The 23010-nt window shown below is 56.5% G+C and overlaps 1 protein-coding gene across 2 annotated transcripts in view; it reads right to left on the bottom strand.

The window, feature by feature from the left end:
* Window positions 1-623: 623 nt before the first annotated feature.
* Window positions 624-23010, bottom strand: part of PTPA (protein phosphatase 2 phosphatase activator) — a 29796-nt gene continuing 7409 nt past the window's right edge. For both annotated transcript variants that reach the window (XM_034664652.1, XM_034664650.1), the window contains exons 3-10: window positions 21464-21550; window positions 17144-17269; window positions 15215-15332; window positions 13144-13243; window positions 12131-12255; window positions 10942-11042; window positions 6113-6220; window positions 624-2133 (exon numbers count right to left, since the gene is read on the bottom strand). In XM_034664652.1, the coding sequence (XP_034520543.1) occupies window positions 2056-2133; window positions 6113-6220; window positions 10942-11042; window positions 12131-12255; window positions 13144-13243; window positions 15215-15332; window positions 17144-17269; window positions 21464-21550 (843 nt within the window). In that variant the 3' untranslated portion in view covers window positions 624-2055. The remainder of the gene's footprint in view (window positions 2134-6112; window positions 6221-10941; window positions 11043-12130; window positions 12256-13143; window positions 13244-15214; window positions 15333-17143; window positions 17270-21463; window positions 21551-23010) is intronic.

The following is a 23010-nucleotide window of genomic DNA, read 5'->3' as shown; positions in this document are numbered from 1 at the left end:
AAAAGGGCCGAGGGCTCATCCTCTGAGACTGATCTGCAGACACAAGCCCACGAACAGGCGTGTCCAAGAAGCCTCAGGTGCGGCGGCCCCCCGACTCCCCAACTCCAGCACAACAGGAAGAGAAGGGGTGGGGGAAGGACAATGTAGAAGGTGCACCCCTAAAAGCCGCAGATACATGGCTTGCAGCAAAGTCCAATCCGAAGGCTCCCCTGTCAAGCCTGGAGTCCAGAGAGACTGCCTTCACCTAGGAAAGCTGTGGTGACCACAGGCATTTGCTCTGTGCCAGGCCCTGGGCTGAGGTCCTCATATCTTCCACTCACTCCGGGCCGTCATTTTGCAGATGAGGAAGCCGAGACTCAGAGAGATTCGGTAACTTACCCAAGACCTTCCAGCTGGGGGTGGGGACAGCCACGACCCGCCAGAGCCTGCTTGGGCAACTGCTGCATGTTCACTGGCTGCCTGGGGAAGGCTCGGCCCAGACGCCCACTGAGGCGGCCCCAGCCCCAGATGAAAGGGACCTGATGGGGAGATGATGGCCCCAGGGAAGGGGACCTGATGGGGAGACTTACAGGCACGTGGAGAAGGAATAAACACGTGGCATGAAAAGACACACCTCACACAGGTGACAGGTGCAAAACAGAGGCTTTAATCCAAACAGCAATGAAGGCGCATGGAGCTAGGGGGGGCACAAAGGGGGCAGGGCAAGAGGAGTCAAGAAGGCGGTGGTCTGGACCCTGGGAGGGAGGCCAGCACAGGGCATCTCCTAGGAAAATGATTTCTGTGACTCTAGTGGTTCCTGTCCTGGCCATCGGCCCAGATGTGAGGGTCAAGCCCCTGAATTGTGCTTCTTGGGAGCTCCCCCTTCCCAAAGGGGATGTGGACCCAGATAGAGGGCAGGGGTAATGGAGAAGGACAGGCCTGGACTTGGGCCAGGGACAGCCTGCAAGACGCTGGCCCAAGAGCAGTCCTAGAAGAAAACTCAGGACCTGGCATGCCAGCAACCCCTCACCCAGCCCAGCCCCTGCCATCCCTCAGGGCCAAAGCCTAGGCTTGGAGGGGCCATGGCTGCCTCATCCTGGAGAGCCAGTGGGTGAGTTCAGAGAGAGGGGAGAACAAGGGGCTGCTGAGTGCTCCAATGGCCCCTGACCCACTGCCCTGAAGGGCAGGGAAACAGGGCCAAAGGGCCCTGGAAAAGCAAGCAGCAGGGAGGAGGGAGCAGAACCTAAGATTCAGGAGGAATCCAGGTTCCCCACAACCACGGTGGGCTCCAGCCCCTTCCTGTGTCTCTGCCACCCCATCCCAGCCTGAGAAACTTTGGAAGGGCAGGACTCACCCAATCAGCCAGTGAGCAAGCCCTGCACCCAGGGCCTACTCAAAGAGCAGCTTCCAAAGACCACCCTTGTAGAGAGCAATGAGAGTGGCAATGGCCAGGAAACCCAGCAGAGCCAAAGGCCAAAGAATCGAGAACCCAGGATGAGGCACTGGACACAGGCGCCAGCAGGCCCAGGGGGTAGCCACGAAAAGAAGCTGGGAGTGTCACGGGCCAGAACAGCCAATGCTTCTCGGTCCCCAACCTCACCCAAGGCTGGCCACCAGCCTCAGCCTCCAGCCTCCAGAACCCCCCGACTCCCACCCAAACATGGCTTAGGAAACCGACCCACCCCATGGGGAGCAACTGCTCCAAGCCCTAAAAAGGCAACAGGACCTAGGAAAGGAAAGCAGTGGAAACTGCAAACCCCTCCCCCACCCAGTGGTGCAGACCAGCCCAGGTTTTGAGCGGGACTGGACAGGAGGGAAAGGAGGAGAGGAAGGCCAAGCGTGGGACTGGGGCCCAAGCACAGCCTCCCGCCATGTACGGTAACGGGCCCCACTTTGGTCACTTCTCCCTTCACTTTGGGTCCTTCAGCCTTATGCCCTGAGCCTCCCTCAACCCCACGCTCACCACCCACCCAGCAGACAGCCTCTCAGCAAACAGAAAGAACAGAGGGAGGGGTCAGGGAGTGACCGGAGCTGGGGCAGGGGAGGGCAGGCACAGGAGCTCTGGCAGCTCAGCCCCTAGCATGAGGTGACCGGATGGATGGGCAGCAAGCTCCCGAACTTGAAGTGCTGGATCACAGGAAACTTCTCCAGGCACTGCGAAGGGGAGGGGGAAGAACAGAGGTGAGGACGGCACTGCACCCCCGTCAAGACGCACTCGGCCTCTCAGGCATCCAAGGGATCCCTGGACAACTATGGAGCCTCAGACCAGCACGGTTCCCAGACAGCGTCCACCCAGGGCCCGGGAAGGGGGGATCACAGGGGAGCTCCCAGGCCTTCAGGGAAAGGCAAGGCTTCCTACCTGTTTCTGACCACCCGCTCCCATCCAAAGACCCCCACTCCATGACAGTCAGACCCACCAAATAATAAGTGAGGGAGAGGGAGAAAGGGAGGGAAAGGGAAGACAGCCCAACATCACGGGGTGGGGACACTGGGGGAGGGCAGGGAGCTGGGGACCAGACATGAAAAGAACCCTCCAGACCACAGGGGAGCCCCTAGCCCAGGCCCTGGTCCTGGAGAAGAGGTGTGGGGACATTTGGACACAAGCTTAAGAAGGGTCCAAGACGCATTCTTCTGCAATCTTCAGTTCTCTGGACTAAGAAAGGCACTCTGGCACTTCACAGTGAGACAGTAAGAGCCAGTTAACATCCCCCAACCCCCAGGGCAATTCCCAGCGCCCTGTGCATAAGGCAGACACGAACACCAAACAGGGGTATGGCCCTACTCCCTGAACCCAGCCCAGCCAGGACCTCAGCCCAGGGATCTGGTGGAGATGGGGAGATTGGCAAGGCCTAACACAGAAGCTGGCCTGGCCCACAGGCAGCCAGGCCCCAGGCCACACACCTCTGCCCTCTGACCCCAGCACTGCTTACCACAACACGGGACCAGAAAAGGAAAGGGGGCTCCAGCTCCCAGCCTCCCCACACCAGTTCTGCTGTGCCTAACACAGGCCCTGGTCACTGCCTAGCTCAGCTCCGGGCAAGTGAGGATCCGCCTTCTCTCATACCTTTGACCACAGAAAACCACCAGGATGGCTGGGTTGGAACATGACTTACAGATCCAGATAGGGCAAGTCCTGCTCTGTGACTATGGTCTCAACCTCCTCCTAACTTAGGGGGACAAAGGTGAGCCATGACCGTCCCAGGTCCCCTCACCTCAACAACCAGGCGTGAAATGAGGTCTGGACCAGCTTTGTGTATGTCAGGTGGGGGGACGGTCAAGGCCTAAAAGGGGGCCCAGGAGGTGAGCAGGAAAAGGAAAATCTTTCTGTGTCGTGGAAGAAGGATGGAGAACTAAGCTCAGCTGGGAACTAAGCTCAGTGTGGGAGCAGAGCTCCAGGCCATAGCCAGGCTGCTGGGCCTAAAGCAGAGAAAGTGGGGAGCAGGCAGGGGCGGGGTCCCTGGGGGGGGGGGAACAGCAGCAGCTCCAGGCCAGAGGCACAGGCAGCTGCCATTGCGCTTATGTCATCAAGGAAGTGGTGGGAGTTTGTAAAAGGGGGCCCCCAGGGCCCTGGAATTCCAGAAAGGGTCAAAGGTCAACCGGCTTCTAGCTCTCATTCAAGAGGAGCTGCAAGGGCGGGGGCAATTCTCCGCACTCTGCCTTCAGGGACCCAGAACAAGCTTCCCCAGGGCCCCGAGGCCAGGAGAGGGGCTGGGCTAAAAGGCGGGGCTACTTGGGGCAAAGGAAGGCTAAGGCTTTAGGACCACAGCAGAAGGGAGCCTCCAGTCAGGCCTCTCCCAGCTAGCGGTGCCCCACCGGTGGACTGAAAGAGCTGCATCTTCAGCTCAGCCCAACCCACACAGACCTTTCAGCTGGAGGCCCAGAGCTGGAGGCCCTTCCGGGTCCCGGTGTTTCAAGGGGGAGAAGGGGTTCTCCAGGCCCTGACAAGTGACAGCCCTAGGGAAAGACAGGCCCTGCCACCCACAAGGGCGCTGAACACATTTGGTTCCTCACCTCAGAGGAGCAGGGGCAGAGCAAGGATGCACACAGTGGGTCCCAAATCCTGAGGCCACCTAATGCCAGGCCTGGCCAGGCGTCTGTGGCAGCTCAGGGGACCAACTCCCCTCTAAGAGCCAACTCTGACTGGTGGCCCTGGCCTTGCTAACCCTGTTCCGCACTTCAAGACTGGTGGGCCTCGCAGGTCCTCCCCACGGACTGAGAACTGACCTGAAAACCCAAGTCCCTTTCCTTGGACCTCTGGGAAGGGAGCAGGCGATCCCACAGGCTCTCGGGGACCAGAAGACCAGGGGCTACCTGCTAGCAACTGAAAAACGAGCGCCGAACGTCACAGAGAGGCGGTGCCCCGAAGCCCCCAGTCAGCGGGCTCCAGCGCCGTCCTACAGGGAAGTCTGGCCGCCACACATCCCCCCGCACTTCCCCCGTGTTCGGGAAGGGTGCTCTGTGATCCACTGGCGTTCCCTCAGTCTGGGCCTGAGCTGCGACGGCCGTCCTCCCGCACCCTCAGAAATCCCACAGCTGTTACCCCTGTTCTGTTTTGTTCCTGCGGCTCCACCACCATTTGGAATCTTAGCTTGCTCCTCCCTCATCCCCAGCAGCCTGGAGCTCCTCCTCTGGAAGGGGCAGGTGGGGGAAGGGGGCAGGGGCTCCTGCTCTGCCCTGAGGGCCATGCCCCCCACCCTCCACCCCAACCCCAAGGTAAGTTTAGAGTCATTCACGTAAGAGCCATGCAGGAAGGACAGCACTTCAGACCCCAAGCAGGAAAGGCACAGGAGTCCTGCCTGTGGCGTCTGGGAGCAGGGGTGGGAGGCCGGAGGGGCCGTGCACTCCTCCCACGCTGCACACAGCCCCCTGCAGTGCGGAGGGCTCAGCAGGGGGGATGAGTTCCCCATTGGCACCCACTGTGAGTCTGGCGGGGCAGGGGGCCCGGGTGTCAGGAACAACAGGACACCAAGAGGGCAGTGACCTGGGTGCGCTCCAGGCAGGGGACAGCAGGAATGGAAGGCCCAGTGGGCTAGCCCGGAAGGCGCCTGCGCAGCCCCAGCAAACGAGCCTCTCAGATTAGAGAGGTATGTGGGTTGGAACCTAAACAGGATGTGAAGTCCAGAGGAAGGGGACCAGAGGGGGAGGGGGCGGAAGGGAGAGAGAGGGCCAGGCCCGGTCAGTTCCAGCGCCATTAACCCCTTCAGGGCCATGCAGAGGGAACAGGGCCAACGGAAAGCATCTGTACTACCCAACCACATCCAAGCCTCTAATACCCTCTCCTCCCTGCATCCCTGCCCCCACTGACGGGCTCTGAGTAAGCTTTGAGTGTAATGCAGTAGACCCAGAGAACCAACCCCCCTCCCTCCGTGGGAGAGGGATGGCCAAGGGTCAAGAGATGGGCACCCACGGGACAACGTCGAAGACCACCAGCCTGAGGGCAGAAAGAGGGGACTTTGGGGACTCGTTACTCTAGGTGAGGGACTTCACATCCAGGCCCGTCCCTGGCCAAGGTCACGCAGCTCTGGCACTGGTGTGCACAGATGTGAAAGGAGCTAGCGGAAGGGACAGGATGGAAAGAAAATGTCTCCTCCCTACTTGCAAGGGGAAAAAAAGCCACCTCCTTGGTAGGGAAAAGGTGCCAAAGAGGAAAGAGGGCAGAGGACACCGTCAAGAGCTGGGTAGCTAACTCCCAGCAGGGGGAGCTCAGGGAAACCGCCTCCTCGCCCTGCCTCTCCCATCAGAGAGCAAGAAGACCACCTGAAGTGGTCGCTAGAAATGTCAGCTCTGGGCCTTCCCAGAGACCTCCCACCTGCCCAGGGATCAGACCCACCAAAGTCTGAGAAGCACCAATTTTGATGGTGCCTGCAAAGCCTGTCCACTTTCGTGTCCCAATGGGAGAGCGAGCTGTGAAGGGCCTCTGGCCATCTGACGGAGCCCTGAGCAGCATGGCCTCGACTCAGTCACAGACCAGAGCCGGGCCTCAGCCTAGTGATTCTCTGACTGCCCATCCCACAGATAAGAGACTCTGAGGCCTGCCACGTCAGACGGGCTGGCCCAAGCTCAGAGCAAAGCAGCAGATGGGGTGGGGGGGTCAGCAGCCCCAGGACCAGGAGCACCAGCCAGCCCTTCTCACCTCGGCCTTGTACATGCGGATCAGACCCTGGTTCACTTTGGACCAGGAGGGCACGGCACTGATGTTCCACAGCTGGTTGGAGTGCTCTGCAAAGGGGCCTGTCTTCATCTGGAAAAGAGAATCCACAGCTGGAGAAGCAGGGCACCTGGGAGCTCATCCCCCGGATCCCCACAGCAAGGTCGCACACATCCGTGTACACACGTGTGCACGCACACACAAGCACATACGTGCGTGCATATGTATACACACATACACACGTGCACATGTATGCTTGAGGACTTGACTGCATCCCCGGGGTTGGGGTACGTACACACACACACACACACACAGGCACACATAAGTACCAGAGACGGTCTCTCTTGGTCTACAAGACCCACTGGGAAAATAAAACCCCCAGAGTCATCCTCTTTCTTCCACAACCAAAAAAAGAGGGCCCGATTCCCACCACCCACCACATTCAGCAGCCTCAGAAAAATAAAATCTCAACCCAAGCCCCCGCTGGGACTCCAAGCAATTGCCCCCCAGCCACAGAGTGCCCCACCAGGACAGGGACCCACTCCCATTCAGACAAACGGTGGCAGCAGCCTCCCCGGCCCTCCCCAGCCCCACACACCGGGTGGGCTCTACCACCAGGTACTCAGGCTGCACCTGCCACAGGCAGAGCTGGAAGAGCCAGGGGAGGGGTGGGTTTGGGGGAAGCGCAGGGTGGGGAAGACCAAACCAGGCATCCAACTGCCCTCTGCACGGCAGGCAAAAGGGAGGGAGGAAAAGAGAGGCAGACGTGGGGGGGGGGCACCTGCGGCGGATTCGGCAGGAAGGTCTGTTTAGAAAGCCAGCCCGACCTGGCTGGAAGGTAAGGAAGGGATGGCATCCACAGCAGCAAGGGACAGGCAGGAGCAGGGACAGCTCCACTCCTGTCCCTCCTCTTGCTGACCCTCCAGGAGGGAAAGAGACTCTGCGGCAAGCCCAATGAAGTTCCCATGACGAGAAACCACAGCACTGAGACAAGGAGCCTTGTGCGCCTGCACATCTGTAGCTAGCAGGCACCTCAATCCCCCTCAACACTGCCCCCCCAGCTTATAAACAGCCCTGATGCTGGCTGGGGGAATGGGGTTCAGCACCCTGAGCCCCAGGCTTCAGAAGAAAGAGTCTGAAAAGCAAAGAGGCTGAGCTGGCAAGGAAGCAGAGACTTGGACCCTGAGTGGGTGGAAGGTTCCAGAAGAGGCTGTGAGTGGAGGCGGGGCTGGGGGAGAACTGTTCCGGGGAGAACTGTTCCAGGGAGAAAGAATGGGCTCAAAGCTCTCTCTCCATATTGGGCATAAGAATAAGGGCCCAGGAACTCATAACACCCCCACCGTTTGGCTGTGGACTCCCCAGGTGACCCACACCCACACGCCTCTCACTTCTCCAATAAGGGCCTTGTACCAAACTGAAAGATTTAAGTCCAAAAACCTGCCATTTACAGCTGTCACCTCCCTCCCCTGGCTAAAGTTCCCCAAAAGCCTGTCTCAACCCCCAGGTTCAGTAGCAAGGACAAGACCTTCCTCCAGCAGTGAGGCCACAGCCTAAGGGGGTAGACGGAGACAAGACCACCCTGGTGGCCACAGGGCTTTTCCTGGGTCAGTGCCTACACCCACTATCTTTCCCCACCTCTCTTTCTAAGGCTCCTTCCTCCAGGATGGCTGCTGGTACCCAAAGCCTATGAGGCCTGGCCTTCAAGAAGCTTTGTTCCAACCATCCCACTCAAGCAGGCTCCACCCCCAACTACCGGCCCTCCCTCTCGCCCCACCCCTTCCCCCAAAGCTCTCTGCCCCTTGGGGACCAGCGCCGGGCTCCAGTCCTCTCCTGCACACTTACAGGCCCAAAGAAGTTCAGGGATCACTGGAGATGTGTAATCAGTTTAACTCTGGATAAGGCCCTGTGAACAAACCACCCCGGAGGAGCCCTGCTGGCCTCGTCCCACAGCACAGCTCCAGAAGCCTGCTCAGCAAGGGCCCCCGAGGCCAGGGCCAGCAGATGACTCTGGGAAACCAGAGGCTCTGCCTCGTGGGCCAGCCTCACCCGCCAGGGGCATGGGAGGGGACCCCAAAAGGCCTCTCTGGCCTGCTGGCAGAGCCCCAGTGGCCCTGCCCCTCCCCACGGAAGGGCCGGAGATGCTATTTCTCTAGAGGGGCTGCCCCACCCCCCACCCCAACCCCCCAGGCCTTGTGTCCCCAGGCCTCCCTAAGTCCTTCAGAAGGAGACTTTGCAACTCTGGGAAAGGAAAACAGAAGAGGGTGGAAAAAGGAATCAGGAGCGAGAAGACAAAAAAAAAAATTAGCTCATTCTAGCCACAAAGGGAGAAGAGAAAGAGCGAGAACGAGCAAGCAAGCTGCAGTCCCGCAGTGACCCCAGGGGAATCGTGTGAGTCAGAGCAGCCATATTGAGCAGGAAATTACTCACAGACGCTGCGTTCCTGCCTCTCCACTCCCAAGAGAATCGGCCTTTTGTAAATGGTTCCTCTGTCAGTAACTGAGGGGGGATGGGGGGAGGCTCTGCACAGCGCCTTCCTGTCAGCTCCTTCCCTTCCAGCTGAAATCTGATCCCTCCCTTCCCAAAACTCCAAATTTAGAAGCCAGATTGAAACTGAAATTCTTTTCCTGCCTGCCCTGGGCTCTTAAAGGCGCCAGGGCTGCATTTCCTGAGACAGCAGAAGCCCTGCAAGGTGGGGTCCCTCATCCGGGATCCCCAGGGCTACCAGGGCAGGTCCTGGGAGACGGGGAGGAGATGCCCGGTTCCATTTTCAACTTCTTGTTTTGTTTTTTTCTCCTAGTTGCAGGTCTCCAGAGGCAACACCGCCCCCTTCCAGCCCAAAGCACACAGCACTCAGCACAGGCCTCCAGGTCCCCTGTGTCCCAGTGGCAGGCCTTCAGCCTCCCTCGGTCAGGGTGAGCCAGGCCAGGTCACTCATTCCCGAACTGCGGGGCGGAAGGGGGCTGGGGTGGGCGTAGCCCAGACTCGAGCTGGGGAGAACTAGCAGAAAGGCAGCAGTCAGCACCCGCAGTGCCAGCCACGTCGCAGCTAGGCCAGGTGGATGAAAGGGAGCCCTCAGCCCTGCTAGCATTCAGTGTTCACCACCGTGCCCGAGCACCTAGACCCAAAGTGAAAACCTGCCCTTGCAGAGAAGGTGCAGAACAAGCAAAAACTCTAGGGTCTGCCTCTGCCTCTCCCCCAATTAAGTTGCTAAAGCCATCTCCAAGTTCCATGTGCCTTTGGCGCCACCTAGTGGCCACTTCAGGATTTCCTCCAGCAGAGAAACTGGGTCCCAAACTTTGGGAAGCTTTTGCGTTTTTATACCAGCATAACCAACCAAACAAATAAAAATACAAAATTTTCACCTGGAATCAATTCCCGTATTCCCTGAGGCCCGCCCTGGCCTTCTTCCTTGTTAGTCACGGACAGGGACCCAGGGGCTTGGCCAGCCGCCAGAGGGAGCCAGAACAGCTGAGCCTTTCACCCCCTTGTGAGCAAAGCAATGGCTCAGCCTAGAATGTGCACCCCTTCTCCCGACCCTGCTCCTCCGGCTCCTTCCAGGGTCTCCCAGGGCTCCCCAGATCCTCGCATTCCACTCTGGAAAGAGCAGCACATGACTGGCTCTTGAGGCAGTGAGCCAGGCTGCCCCGAGTCCTTCCGACCTTGGGCCTGCTACATTGCTGAAGGCAGCAAATCTGAGACTGAAGCAGTGGCCGTCCAGCCGTTGGTGCCGGCTCCATTTGCTGACTTGGAAAAACGTGTCATGTCATTCCCTCCCCTCTGGCCTCTGGAGTTTGGCAGAGCCCCGAGCCGAATGCTGACCATGAGGAGCCTGGGGCAATGGCTGCTTCACCAGCTTCTCCATTGGATGGGGGCTCAGAACCGGAGCCAAGAGAGCAGCCCTGGTGGGGAGGGGACCCACAGCCGTGCCAGGAGTATCACTGGGCCCAGACGGGCATCTGGGCATTGGAAAGAGAATGGTGGCAAGACCCTCTCCAGACAGCAGAACCAGGGCACCCTCTGAAAGTTTGGGGGGAGGGAGAGAGGTACGCAGCAGGGAGGATGAAAGGCCCTGACACCTCCTGTAAGAGAGGCCCTATGAGCAGTGAATCCCCAAATTCTGTGCGGAGTAACCTGGCAAATGTATTTAAATACAGGTTCCTGGCTCTTGTCCCCCAATATTCTTAATTCAGAAAGCTGGGGCTGGGCACAGGAATGTGGATTTTAACAAGCTCCCTGGGTGACCTCGAAGTGGGAGACCCGGCCTTAGCTGGGCAACAGCACCCAGTTAAGAAACATCCCCTGCCAGGCGGGCTGGGGGCCCAGGCCTGCATGGCTCACCACCAGCACCTCGTCTGGCCCACGTTCTCAGGCACAGACAGAGACGTGTCCCTTCAGCAGAAACCTATCCCTGCTGTGCACGTGAGTCCCTCTGCCTCCTGCAGTGGTTTCATCCCATACAGCCACATGCATGTGTCAGACAGGCCTTGTGGGTCCCACCCCCAACCCCTCAGCCCAGCTGCATCGGTCACCAAGTCCACAAGCAACAGAGTCTCAGTCCCTCGACTCGAGTCCCACGGAGTTCAGGAGTAACCCCAGACCACTGATTTGGGGGAGGAGATCCTGGACAGTCAGAAGCTGGCTTAACCTTTCATAGGCCTAGTGGGGCTTCCTTGTCCATAACCCACCTACTAGGGCCAGCCCTGCCACCTCCAGGAAAAAGCTCTGGCTCCTCTGTCCCACCCCAAAGCTACACGCGTCAGTTCATCTTGGCCTGGAGGCTGCCATGGGCTTCTCCCTCACCCCCTACCCCTTACCTCAGTGATAAACAGGATACATTCCAGGAACATGTAGTCCTTGTGGTTCTCATTCACGGCCTTCTCATCGACAAAGTGTCTGGGCTCCAGATACGGGTGGTCTGGAACAGCAAAGAGCCCCAGAGTTCAGAATCAGCCACTCGCACCCACCGAGAACCTCAGCCCAGGGCGGTCTACACCCACCCACCCTGGGGCCACATCCCACCCATACGTCCTTAACACTTGACCTGCGAGAGCAATAAGTGACGGGTGCGTATATGTGCGTGTGCAAGCGTGTGTGCATGTGCGTGTGTGTGTGTGTGTATGTGTGTCTGTTCTAGTGGAAGGAGTAGTGGCTTTGCCTTTTTCTAGCCATGTGACCCTGAACCAGTGACCTCAGCCCTCTGAGGCTCGGCTTCCTCCTCTGTGCAACGGGGCTATGAACAGCACCTCCCTTATCCCGCCTGCTGGCCGGACCACAGGAGAGCCCCGCGCGGCCTGCACACGGTAAGCGTTCGTCAGGGGCGGCCAGTCTCCTGCAGGCGAAGACCCTTCCCAGGGTTCTGAAAAGGCTCTGGGAGATAAGCTATCTAATGTGCTCCGACCGAACACTCCAATACGCATGAAGACTACTGTGGAGGCAGTTAATCCTACTCAGCGCTGAAGCAGAGTCGCCACCCGACCCTGACCCACCGGAGATGCCGGGGAGCTGCCCCAGCCCGAAAAGCGGCGGCCGAGTGTGGGGAGCCAGCAGAGAGGGCCCACGGGAAGCGGCTCCCTGCCCCGCACTGTGTGGCTGCTCCCTGGCGGGCCCCCTTGCACGCAGCTCGATGATAACAGCGGATGACGCCAGTCAGCGAGTCAAAAGAGCCCCTCATTTTCAACATAAAACCCCGCCGCCGCTGCCAGGAGCGGGGGTGCATTTCACGCCAGTGCATGATGCGCCAGGCGAGCGCCCCTGCTCCAGCCCGTGTCACTTTCCATTATCTCGGCACACTCTGCCTCCGCCTCCCCCGGCCTGCCAGCGCGGGCTCGCAGCACAAGGTCGACAGCAAACAGCCTCCCTCAATAGCTGGTCTAATGCCTGCTTTACAAGCTGTCACTGTCTGCCCTGAGCAGCAGAAGCGAGGCGGGAAGGGAGGACAGGAGGGAGGACAGCGGCGGACAGAGCACACACCCGGGGAGGGGGGGCTGGGGTCCCCTTCAGTACCTATCAGCTGCGAGCTGCCCCAGATGAAGGGCAGAAACTGAAAGTCGTCCAGGCCCCACACTCCCTGGCTGCCGGCCGGCTCCATCCTGTACGTCTTCTGGAGTTTCCGCATAACCTCGAGGTACCTGCACAGGAGGGAGGGGAAGAACGAGGTAGCAGAAAGAAGAGAGACAGTCTCAACCCTTCTGCCACTGGGAACTCACGGAGGCCAGAAATAACCACCGAAGAGTGTACCTGGTCTCTATTTTCTATTACAACCTACACGTGTAAGTTACGCATCGGCTGGTGCTCTCAAAATTATGTCGCTTTATTTTTTTCTCCCACGCTCAGCCTTCTTTCAGCCCAGGAAGGGGGGGTTTAGCGCCATCAACTCCTGACAGTGTGAGAGCCAGGGCAGGAGCCCCAGGCTCCCAAACTCTGGCCTGCCCATGGAAAAGCTGTGGGGGACAGAGCAGACCATCTCCTGGGGCCTTCCGGCTCCCACCTTCCCTGTTCTCAGGGACTGCGTCAGCGTCACCCAGGCGCCCTGGCATCAGCATCGCCAGAGTTGGGCCCGGAATGGAACAGGTGCTGTCTGAGGCCTCTGGCTGGGGCAGGGGGGGAGTGGGTCAGATCCCAACTGCAGTGGAGTTCAGCTGGCTCTGTGACCTCAGGGATCAGAAGACAGCTGATTTCTCTGGGCCTCCGTTTCTTCATCTATAAAATGGAAATGACAGTCACTACTGCCTAGAGCTGTTGGGGGAATCTAGGGAGGGAGCTGCACGTGGAGTGTTCAGGACACAGCTCGACACAGCGAACGCCATAGGAGCATCAGCAGCTGGCATGTGACATTTCCTTCACTTGTCATTACTTGAATCTGAACCCATCGGAAGGCTTCTTGGATGTCCCATCCATGGCCAGGGCTCCATTAGGACAGGCCGAAAGAAGCAAGAGCCACTCAGAAGAGCCCTCCAGCACCCTGTCCCGTCTGGCAGTGACAAGGAGGAGAGAGCCCTGCTACGCTTCTCACTCACCGATTGAACACCTTGAAGACAATAGCTATCTGGTCGTCTACCCGGAGCACCCCAATCTTGCAGAGGCAGCAAAGGAAAGCAGCAAAGGCTGCTTCATGTCCTAGGGGAGAAAACACAGCCGAGGTCGACAGTCTTCCAGAAAAAGGAGTGGGACTGTTCTTGTCTCACCAGAGTCCAAACTCACTGGGAATTGCCCCTCTACGAGGGAGGTCAACATGGAGATAATGGGGCCTCCGCCCTTTCCAGAAAGACCCAGGCCCTTTTGAGAACTACCACTACTATAATTCTAAAAGGCTGAGGCTGTGGACTTCTTAAACAGACATTTGCATTTTATTTTGTCGGTTTAACTCACTCGTCAATTCCACGCTGTCTATGGCGCACCTACCACAAGGGCAGCCACTGTCCATATCAGGCACTAGGAAGACTACCCATGCCTCTGCTTGATAGTTTATGATCTATCAGAATGAAAACATTAAATAGACAATCACTTCTATAATTCTAGCTCTGGGGAAGGACAGGGTGATAACTGGAGGATATCACAGTGGGACCCTGACATAAGGGTTCAAGAAGGTTTCCCTAAGGAAGTAAAATTTAATCTGAAAGATGAGTAAGAGCTGGTAAGGCACTGGGTGTGAGGAAAGCAAAAGAACAATCTAGCCAGAAGAAACAGCATGTGCAAAGGTCCTGAGGTGGGAAAAAAATGGGACAGGTTTGAAGAACACTAAGAAGGCCAGTTTGGCTAAAGCAGAGAGGGCAAGGGAGAAAGCATAACGAGATGAGGCCGGGGACCAGAGAGGCCTTACCTGCCACGTAAAAAGCTCAGACTCAGTATCCTAAGAGCAATGGGAGCCACTGAAGGCTTCCAAGCATGGAACACATGGTCACATTACAGGGTCAAAAGGCAGCCCCTTCCACAGGGTCCCTGGCTGGCTCAGTCGATAGAGCATGTGATTCCTGACCTCAGGGTTGTGAATTCAAGCCCCACGTTGGGTGCTGAGATTGCTTAAAAATAAAATCTTTAAAAAAAAAAAAGCACCCCCTTCCTTTCCCAGTCATGTCAAAGAGGAATGGTCAGCACTACAGACACCAACGATCAGAACCTTGACTGAATACCATGGTTCATAGTATTGTAAAAAACTGTATTTGGAGGGAGGCAGGGAAAGAATATTTCAGCGACTTCCTGTCCCATCTCCGTAGAATGAAGGTGCCTCCAGGGCCTGGAAAGCTTGTGAGCTGTTCCCCTCACCTGCACTGTTTCTGATCTCCACCAGCCAGAGTCCCAGCCACCACTGCTCAGGGGCTCTTGCACACCTGACAGCGGNCCCCCCCCCCCCCCCCCGCCCCGCTGACCTGGCCAGTCTCCCTTCAGGGTCCTTCCCTGTCGGTCTGTCAAAGCCCCACCCTGGGTGGTCTCAAAACACTTGATAAACCTGCTCCCCAGCAACAGGAGGAGCAGAAGACAACACCTCCCGAGGACCCAGGTTCAAGGGGGCCCTTCTCCAGGCCTGCTGCCGTGGCCTGTGCTCCTAAGAGAGCAGCCGCTCTTGCACCTGCCACCTCAGGACAGGTCAGAAAGGTGGGCCTACCAAAGCAGGGTCCTCCTCAGCTCCCACCCCAGGACAACACTGCCCCTCTGAAGTGCCTTCATGCGCCCTCTCTCGGGGAACTCAGCAGCACACAGACACTGGGCTAGGGAAAGGGAGGGCCACAATGCTGCCAGAGGCTCCTGAGCGCTTTCATTTCTCAAGGCTCCGGTAAGGGGTCGCCTTGAGCTATAGTAAGTGCTCAATAAATTATTTTGCTGATGGTGATAAGCTCACAGAGACCATCTTTACAGAAAACAGAAATCGGGGCGGCCCAGAGACACCATGCACGTGGCATCAGCTCCCCCTGGTGGACCGAGACAGAGCTGCAGGAGCAGCACCCGGCCTCCCTGCACCCCGCGGACTGCACCCCAGCTGGCCCCAGAAGGCTGTTTGCTCCGAGGGCCCCGAGATAACCCGGAGCAAAGAGGAAGCAGCCCAAGAGGAGACTGCAGGGAAGCCAAGTAAACACTGGGAGCGGCAGGTACCTGTGCCATAGTCGATGCGTGTGGAGTTCCCCACTGACTCCTTTAGGTAAACAGCCACCTCGGGCACGGCCGCTGCCAGATGGGTGGGGACCACCGTGGCCACCAAGTTTTCTGCTTCCTGATAACATAAGACACACAAAGTGGTGACAGCAGATTAGGCAGCATCCTGGTGGGCAGGCACCCAGAAGCAGCACTGGGCTGGGGCTCTGTTGGCCATGCCAGGCCAGCCTGGCTCCCTGCTCTGACAGGCTACAGAAAGGTGAGGAGGCAGACATTGATCCTGACGCCACAGAGCGACTACCCTGGGGTGGCTTTCCGTCTGCTTACCCTTCCTCCAGGGGACAGGAAGGAAGTGCAAAGAAGCCATTCAACTCCCCCGTCTGGTATCACTGCCGTCCCTACAGGCACGATCTTTCTTCACATTGCCAGAGTAGCAGGAACGTGCGCCGTACGTCCACCAAAACACGCATACGAGAATATTCACAGCAGCCACAAAGCGGGAGCAGCCCTCCACCGAAATGTCCACCGACCACAGACTGTGTGTGGTTAGGTGCCGGAACACCACACCGCAATGAAAATCCCCCACTGCTCTGCACAACGTGGGTGACCCAGAGACATAACATGGAACAAACGAAGTCAGACATTCATAAGAAGTTCAAAACAGGTAACACTGATCTATGGGACAGAACTGAGAAGAGTTTGGCGGGGGGTGGGGGGATATCAACTTGAAAGGGGCACAAGGGCCCTGTCAGTGTGCTGGGGAGTTCTGCAGCCTGACACAGGTGGTGGTGCAAGGGCAAAACACACGCTAAGGACCCAGCAAACTGCACGGCTGCGATGTGGTCACTTTCCCGCAAATTACGACTCGATAAAAGTCTTTAAAAAAAAAAAAAGACCATGTGCCCTCTTAGAGTCCAGAGGCAGCCCCAGGCTGCTCTTAGGCTGGGACAGCATTTTGCTAGGGCCTTGGGACTCCCCTCCGCTCCAGGCAGAAACACTGGGCCAGAGAAATGAGGACCCAAGTTTCTCTAGGATCAGTCTATGGACACCTGGCAGGAAAATCTCCCGGAGACCTGAGGAAAACCTGGATTCCCGGGCCCCACCCTAGCCCTACAGACTGCTTTTCTAAGGACAGGGCTCATGATCCTGCATTTTTATTTTTTGCTTGCTTTGAACAGGTATCACCGTTATAGGATTCAAAAATAAACACATTAAAAAAATAAAAATACACTGAATTCTACTACAGAAACCAATATTGTACTGCATGTTAACTACCTAAAATTTAAATAAAAATTAATAATTTTAAAAAATCAGAAAAAAAAGAAGTGCAATACTAAATTCTTTGGGATTTGCCAAGAAAAAAAAATTAAAAAGTAAATAAATACACACATCGCAAAAGGGATGCACTGAGAAGTTTCTGTCCCCCTCCCCACTCTCCCCTGCCCTCAGAGAAGTCACAGCTTTATTATCCTTCTTTATGCAAAGTGAACAGCACAAACACATCTTTTCATTTTTCCCTCTTTCCTACCAAAAAGTAGCTCATCACGTGTCAGACCCCAGGTTCCTCTTTAACAAACAACAAATCCCAGCCCACCTTCCCGCGAGCTCCTAGTGCACTCCTAGTCTTTCTCGTCGCTGCATAGCACTCCAGCCTAGATCTACTAGCTTAGCCGACGGAGCCCCTGCACATGGACACTTGGGGCATTTGAATCTGTTGCTAATGCAGATGAAGACCTAATTAACAGCCCCCTGTAGAGGGCTGGGCATCCACAGTGGTGATTCCCAGAAGATGGCGGGCGCAGAGGGTAAATGCATTTGTACTTTTGGTAAATGGAATCGCCATTTTCACAAACTCCCCAGTGATTCTGAGGTGCCTGAAAGCTCCTGCACCCCAGCCCAGCCCCCAAGCACATCCCGTGGCAGCCTCACCTCATCCAGTTTGCCATACCAGGTCCTGTAGGCCTTGTTCCCAAATCGAGAGGGCTGGTCCACTGGAGGGGTCTCATCAATCCACCTGTCCAGCGTGTTGAGAAGGGCGACCAGTTTCTCGATGGCCTGTAGTAAGCAAAATAGAGGGGGCCAAGCCACAGTGACTAGTGGCCCCCAGCTAGAGCCACAAAGGGAAGTCCCAACTGCTGCTGGACAGTGACCCGTAGGCATGGCATTAAGTGGTTAGCTGGGGAGATCACACATTCCTACAAGATCAAGTTTTGAAATCCAACGTCTGGGGGCACCTGGATGGCTCAGTCAGTGAAGCGTCTGCCTTCAACTTGGGTTATGATCTCAGGGTCCTAGGATCGAACCCTGTGTCGGTCTCCCTGCTCAGCGGGGAGTCGGCTTGTCCCTCTCCCTCTGCCCCTCCCCCCCGCTCATCCTCGCTGGCTCTCTCACAAATAAATAAAATCTTCAAAACACAGGCTGAAGGGCACACACTGTTTTGTAGTCTGCTCAATTTCCTCATGAGCCTCATTCCATCTCAACATGTAAACATAATTTTACAACAACCTTCAGTAAGTTAATAGTATTTCATCTGGCCAACATACTGTAATTTGTTTACTGAATCCCTCCCTGTTAAATGTTTGGGTTATTCCCAACTGTTCTCTCCCACAAGCAGTCTGGGCTGTCCCACTCTGCAGAAATGCTGGGTCAGAGGTCCGAACCTGTGTAATGCTTTGTAGGGCCACAGGGTCAGGGAGCCCACCCCCCTACACTAAGAAGAACACTAGCAGGCAGCAGGAACCAAGGGGTTGGACCAGTGCCACATGCCGGGAAAGCAGCAGCACACAGAATGTCACTCAATGAGGAAATCAGGTGAGGCCGACGATCTGAAACACAGGTCTGGAAGGGCAGCTAGAAAAGGCTCCTTCTAGGTATGGCTTACAGAAAAAAATAGGCCACAACGAAAGGCTAGCGGAGGGCACAAGGCAGACAGCAAGGGTGTTCAGAGCCAGGCAGCCCTGGGAAAGAAGACCTTGCCAAGAAGCAGGTCTTGCCTGTGTCTACTGGGCATGAACAGCACAGAGAGACCTAGCAGGTCGGTGCCCACACGTGTCGGACCTAGCAGGGTGGTGCTCGCATGAAAAGGTGTGAGAAGGAAGGCAAGGCTCGGCCAGGTCCGCTGCTGCATCGTGCAGGCTTCGCACAGGGGCGGTCCAAGAGCTGTGGGGGGAGGGAACGCGGACTTGAGCTAGTGGGATACCTGGCAGCCAGTCCCCGCGCCCCCGCACAGCTCCAGGAGGCACAAATCGCACTGCAATCCATGTAAACCACGCTCCCTGGCATTGTGCAACGTGACAATGGCCTGTATGTTGCCATCGCTCACTGCCCCTTTCTCTATGCTTGGGGTGCGAGAGAGAGGCCAAGTTACCTGTAAGAGAGGAAGGCTCCCCGAATACCTGGCTGGGCCCGGCTGACATAAAGCTGCCCAGCTGAAATGTGAAGAAAGTGCTGCCAGAGCCCAGCTTTGGGAAGAACCAGGTCACCAGGAACTGATGAGGACAGAACAAACTTGACCCCATGCAGCAACTGGGACTCAGGAGCGATGAGGTCGTAATCCTGGCCCCAGGAAGCACCAGCCAGGCCCAATTCCCAGGTGACCTCAGTCTTGGGCAAGGCGCTGAAGGGGATAAAGAAGCTGCTGGGAGGCCACAGAAGCCAGGCCCCAGCTGCCAGCTCAGCTGGAGTAATGAATAATTAAAAGGCTTCTAGCTCCTCTTTCTGGAGAGGGCTTTTAGAATACAGGGGCTGCCTCCATTGTCTGACTGGCTAGGGCAGAGGGGTTTGCCCCCCTACCCCCACCCCGTGGGCCAAACCCTCAGGAAGCACAGATAATAATTTGCACTACCCTCCCGCTCCCTAAACAGTGCTTCCTTTTGGATTTCAGGGGCTGGTAAAATTTTCTCCAAACCATTACTTGCCAGTGTTTTCTTTTTCTTTGCCCCCAACTTAAATACCAAACAGAACAACAGCAAAAAAAAAAAAAAAAAAAAAAAAAAAAAACACAGAAAGAAAATTAGATAAAAAAAAAAAATAAGCCTCTTATCTACTCATTTTACAAAACTCAAAAATTTGAACCCCCCCCAGATTAGGACAGATGTAATCTCACACTGAACGAGAGCCTTCTAACCATGGGTCTAGCCCAGTCTCACCACATTGCCCTTGCTTGTTCCCTTCGCGGCTGGTAGCTGGGAAGCTGCCACCTAAGACTGCTCCTTTCTGCCCCCTCCCCAGCTGCCATCCCTGTAGGCGGAGGCAGGAGTGAGAGGAAGCGGGAGTCCCAAGCAGCTGTGCGGGGGGGGGGGGGGGGGGGGCCTCCCATCTGTGGGCTGAGACCACATGCTGTGAGCCCTGCCTTCTGCTGCCCTGCCAGCTGTGGGCAGAAGCTGGGAGACCTCTGGAGACCAAACTGGTCGCCTCTGCCCACCAAGTGACCGCCCTGGCTCAGGGATGAACCCCAGCTCAGGAAGAGCCCTGAACTGAAGCAATCACACCACGACTAGCTCACGGTAACAGCTATTAATGATAAAGTCATCAAGTATGTACCAGGCACTGTCCCAACGAGCCTACGTGTGGGATCCCACTGAATCCTCCCCAGGGGCCATGAGTCAGGCTGCTGGCTCTTCCCTCCACAGATGAGGAGACAGAGGGTCAGAGGGGACGAAGCCACTCAGCTTGGAAGAGAAAGGTTACCCAAACCCAGTCAACCTGACTCCAGAACCCAAGCACTTAGCCATGCTGCAATCCTGCCAGGAGAACAGCTCCGGGGCTAGGGCAACCCCTGGCCAGCGTGGAGTCAACTATCAAAGCGTGAGGGGAACCACGGGACCTCAGGATCTGCTGGGGTAATTAGAACAGCCCCCTGTAATTAGCCTTCCCCCACCACACTCCCCGTGCACTGAGCACAGCCAAGCTTCCCTCACCGCAGGCTCAAGGACAAGCCCCCTCTCTCCCAACCCACGAACTCAATGGAGGACCAGCCCCCAAGGGAAGGAGGTCTATCCCCAGCACGGGTCCAGCTCCCCTCCGGTGACAGAACAAGCCCTCAGCCACCCCACAGCCAGGTAGGTCCCAGGAAGAGGCAGCTCTCCAGGGGCGGGGTATGAGGGACAGGTGGAGAGACCGGGCTGCGACAGGGCCAGGCCTGACCCAACAGGGTGGGATAAGGCACTGAGACACAGCTCAGGCCCTGGTGTCTGAGATAAGAGCTTCAAGGTGACTGTGAGCCAACTGGGGTAGGAACCCAAAAGCCCGTTGGAAGCCAGGGACCCAACCCTAGGAGATGGCATCCAGCAAGAGCAAACACCCTGCAAGTCCACACCTCCCCACAACTCTTGTCCTCTCTCCACCAACAACCTATCTCCGAAACAGCAGCCAAAGAGCACCCACCCTGCAGTGCGTGCCCTCAACTCAGCATCCCCACTTCCAAGAATGACTCCTTAGGAAAGAGTACCCAGAGATCTATACGTAAGGATATTCAGAGCAGCGACATTTAGGGACATGACCTAAAAGTCCACAGTTAGGGGCTGTTTAAACAAATGAGGGCCAGCTCGATGAGGCAGCCATTTACATGGGGGCGGGGCAGCGGGAGAGGAGGAGCTCAGAGGACAGGTGGGGGTGACGTTCCCCAAACTGTTCCCAGGGCCGCCCCAGGGAGCTGGGCAGGAGGGGGAAGATAGAGGTCAGCTTTTCGTTAATACACTTCTATTAGTGATCCCTTCAGTGAAGCACATTTACTTCATTTGCAATCTTCGTTCATTTAAAAAGGTCCATAAAAACACAAGTTAGCAAAAACACAGGCTATAAAATAGCATATTTATACCTTGACCCCAATTATATAAATATACATCTACTGACACATCGGGGGGGAAAAAAAAAAGATAAGAAATATAAACACCAAGAAGCGCCTGGGTGGCTCAGTCTGTTGAGCGTCTGACTCTTGGTTTCAGCTCAGGTCCTGATCTCGGGGTCCAGAGGTGGAGCCCGACCAGGATCAAGCCGCCGCGTCGGGCTGCGTGCTCAATGTGGAGTCTGCTTGTCCCTCTCTCTCCCTAACTCCTGTGTATGCTCCCTCTCCCTCTCCCTCTCTCTCTCTCTCAAATAAATAAATATTTTTCCAAAAGAAAAGAAATACAAACACCGGAATGTCAGCTGCACATGTGCTTGGGCGGTCTTCTTCCCCGCAGCACACGTGACTCTCTCGGGCTACTCTGGGCAGGGCCCTGCCGCAGCGGGCTCCCCGCCTGGGCCTACCTCAGAGACTTTGTACTCGAAGGTCAGCTTCTTCCCCTTCACACCTTCGTTGAGGGTGAGGATGAATCCGATGTAGTCAGCGTAGGCCTACCGAACAAAGCGGGGAGTGGGGATGCGGATGGGGAGAGGGGTGTCAGACCCCTGACCCTCCACACCGGGGCCAGCCCCCAGCTCCACCCAATTCCCAAAGAGCTCCAAGCTGTCCCTGAAGCCCGGCCTGCCAGCAGGAGAAGCAGAACAGTAACACCAAATACCCCAGCCATTCCCTCCATCCTTACCAGCTAGAGAGCTGGTGACCACAATGACACCTGGACCTCAGCCACAGTTCACTGTGTTCTCACTACTCCTGCCAGCAGCTTCTTTACACAACCTCACAAGGTAAAGACGGTCACTGTCCCATTTTATAGATGAGGAAACCAAGGCTTCAGGAGAGGTGACTTGCCCAAAGTCTCCTAAGACCAAGAACTCATTAGGTGTGGAGCTAGGACCCCACAAGTCCTCCAAGTTACACTATACCACCAGGAATTGAAGGAATAGCAGCAAGGGTTCCTCCCCTGCTAGTCTTCCAGGTGTTTCCCCCGCCAGACAGGCCAGGCTGTCAGCCTGCAGTGCAGACCCCCTGATCCCAGGAGAAGAAACTGTTTTCTGCCCATGGCCAGGTCTCCCAGCACACCCATCCCCAGCTTCCAACTGGGCATTCTCTTCCCTATTGAGCTGCAGGTTACAACCAGCACAGGGATAAGAAAGCACTGAGGAGCAGGCCCCAGGAGCAAGGGACTTCTGTTTGGTCTCCTTTCTTCTTCATCTCTGTTGCCTCTCATTCTCTTCCTTCCTTCTTATCCAACATGCCAGCAACAGCCACAGCAAGCCCCGAGAACTGACCATTCAGTATCTAGAAGGGAGCTCTCCTGTACCAGGACCTTCCTACAGCCCGTGGAATGGCCACAAGTGGAAATGAGGGGTCACAGGGCAGGTCCGAGCCCTCATCCTGCCTGCAGCCAGTGTTCACAGTCATGCCTACAAACTACACCGGGACGCAAAGACAGGAAGCAGCAAGGGGCACTGTCACCCTCCACGGTCTCTGCTCCAACGCGGGCCCGAGTCTCTTGGTGACCTAAAGTTCAGGTCATGCTTATAAACAACACTGTGTGCAAAGTCTCCACCAACGCCCCCATCCTCTTCCCTATAACAGTAACAACCCTGCCTGCAGCTCAGGACGGCTCACGAATGCCTCGCGCGGGGCCAGGCGCTTTTTGGACCATCCATCTCACGGTAGAAGAAATAGGCTTGTTCAGCTTAGGTATATTGCCTAAGTGACAAGAAGAGGAAATGGCAACCCTGGGCTTCAAGCTTTGACCTCTCTGACCCTAAGTCCATGCTCTTGCTTGCTGCACCCTACGGCCTAGTGAAACCGTGTGGACCATGGCAGAGAGTCACACGTCAGGCCATGAACTTGAGTGGTGAGCTTCAGAGCAAGTGAAAGCCTTCTATCCAGTATCGTTCAGCATATACTCCATTAGAAAAAGTAACCAACACTTCCCCAAAAG

This window comes from Ailuropoda melanoleuca, chromosome 7, assembly GCF_002007445.2.
Source record: "Ailuropoda melanoleuca isolate Jingjing chromosome 7, ASM200744v2, whole genome shotgun sequence".
Taxonomy (NCBI): Eukaryota; Metazoa; Chordata; class Mammalia; order Carnivora; family Ursidae; genus Ailuropoda; species Ailuropoda melanoleuca.
This window is presented reverse-complemented; position numbering and strand designations above follow the sequence as displayed.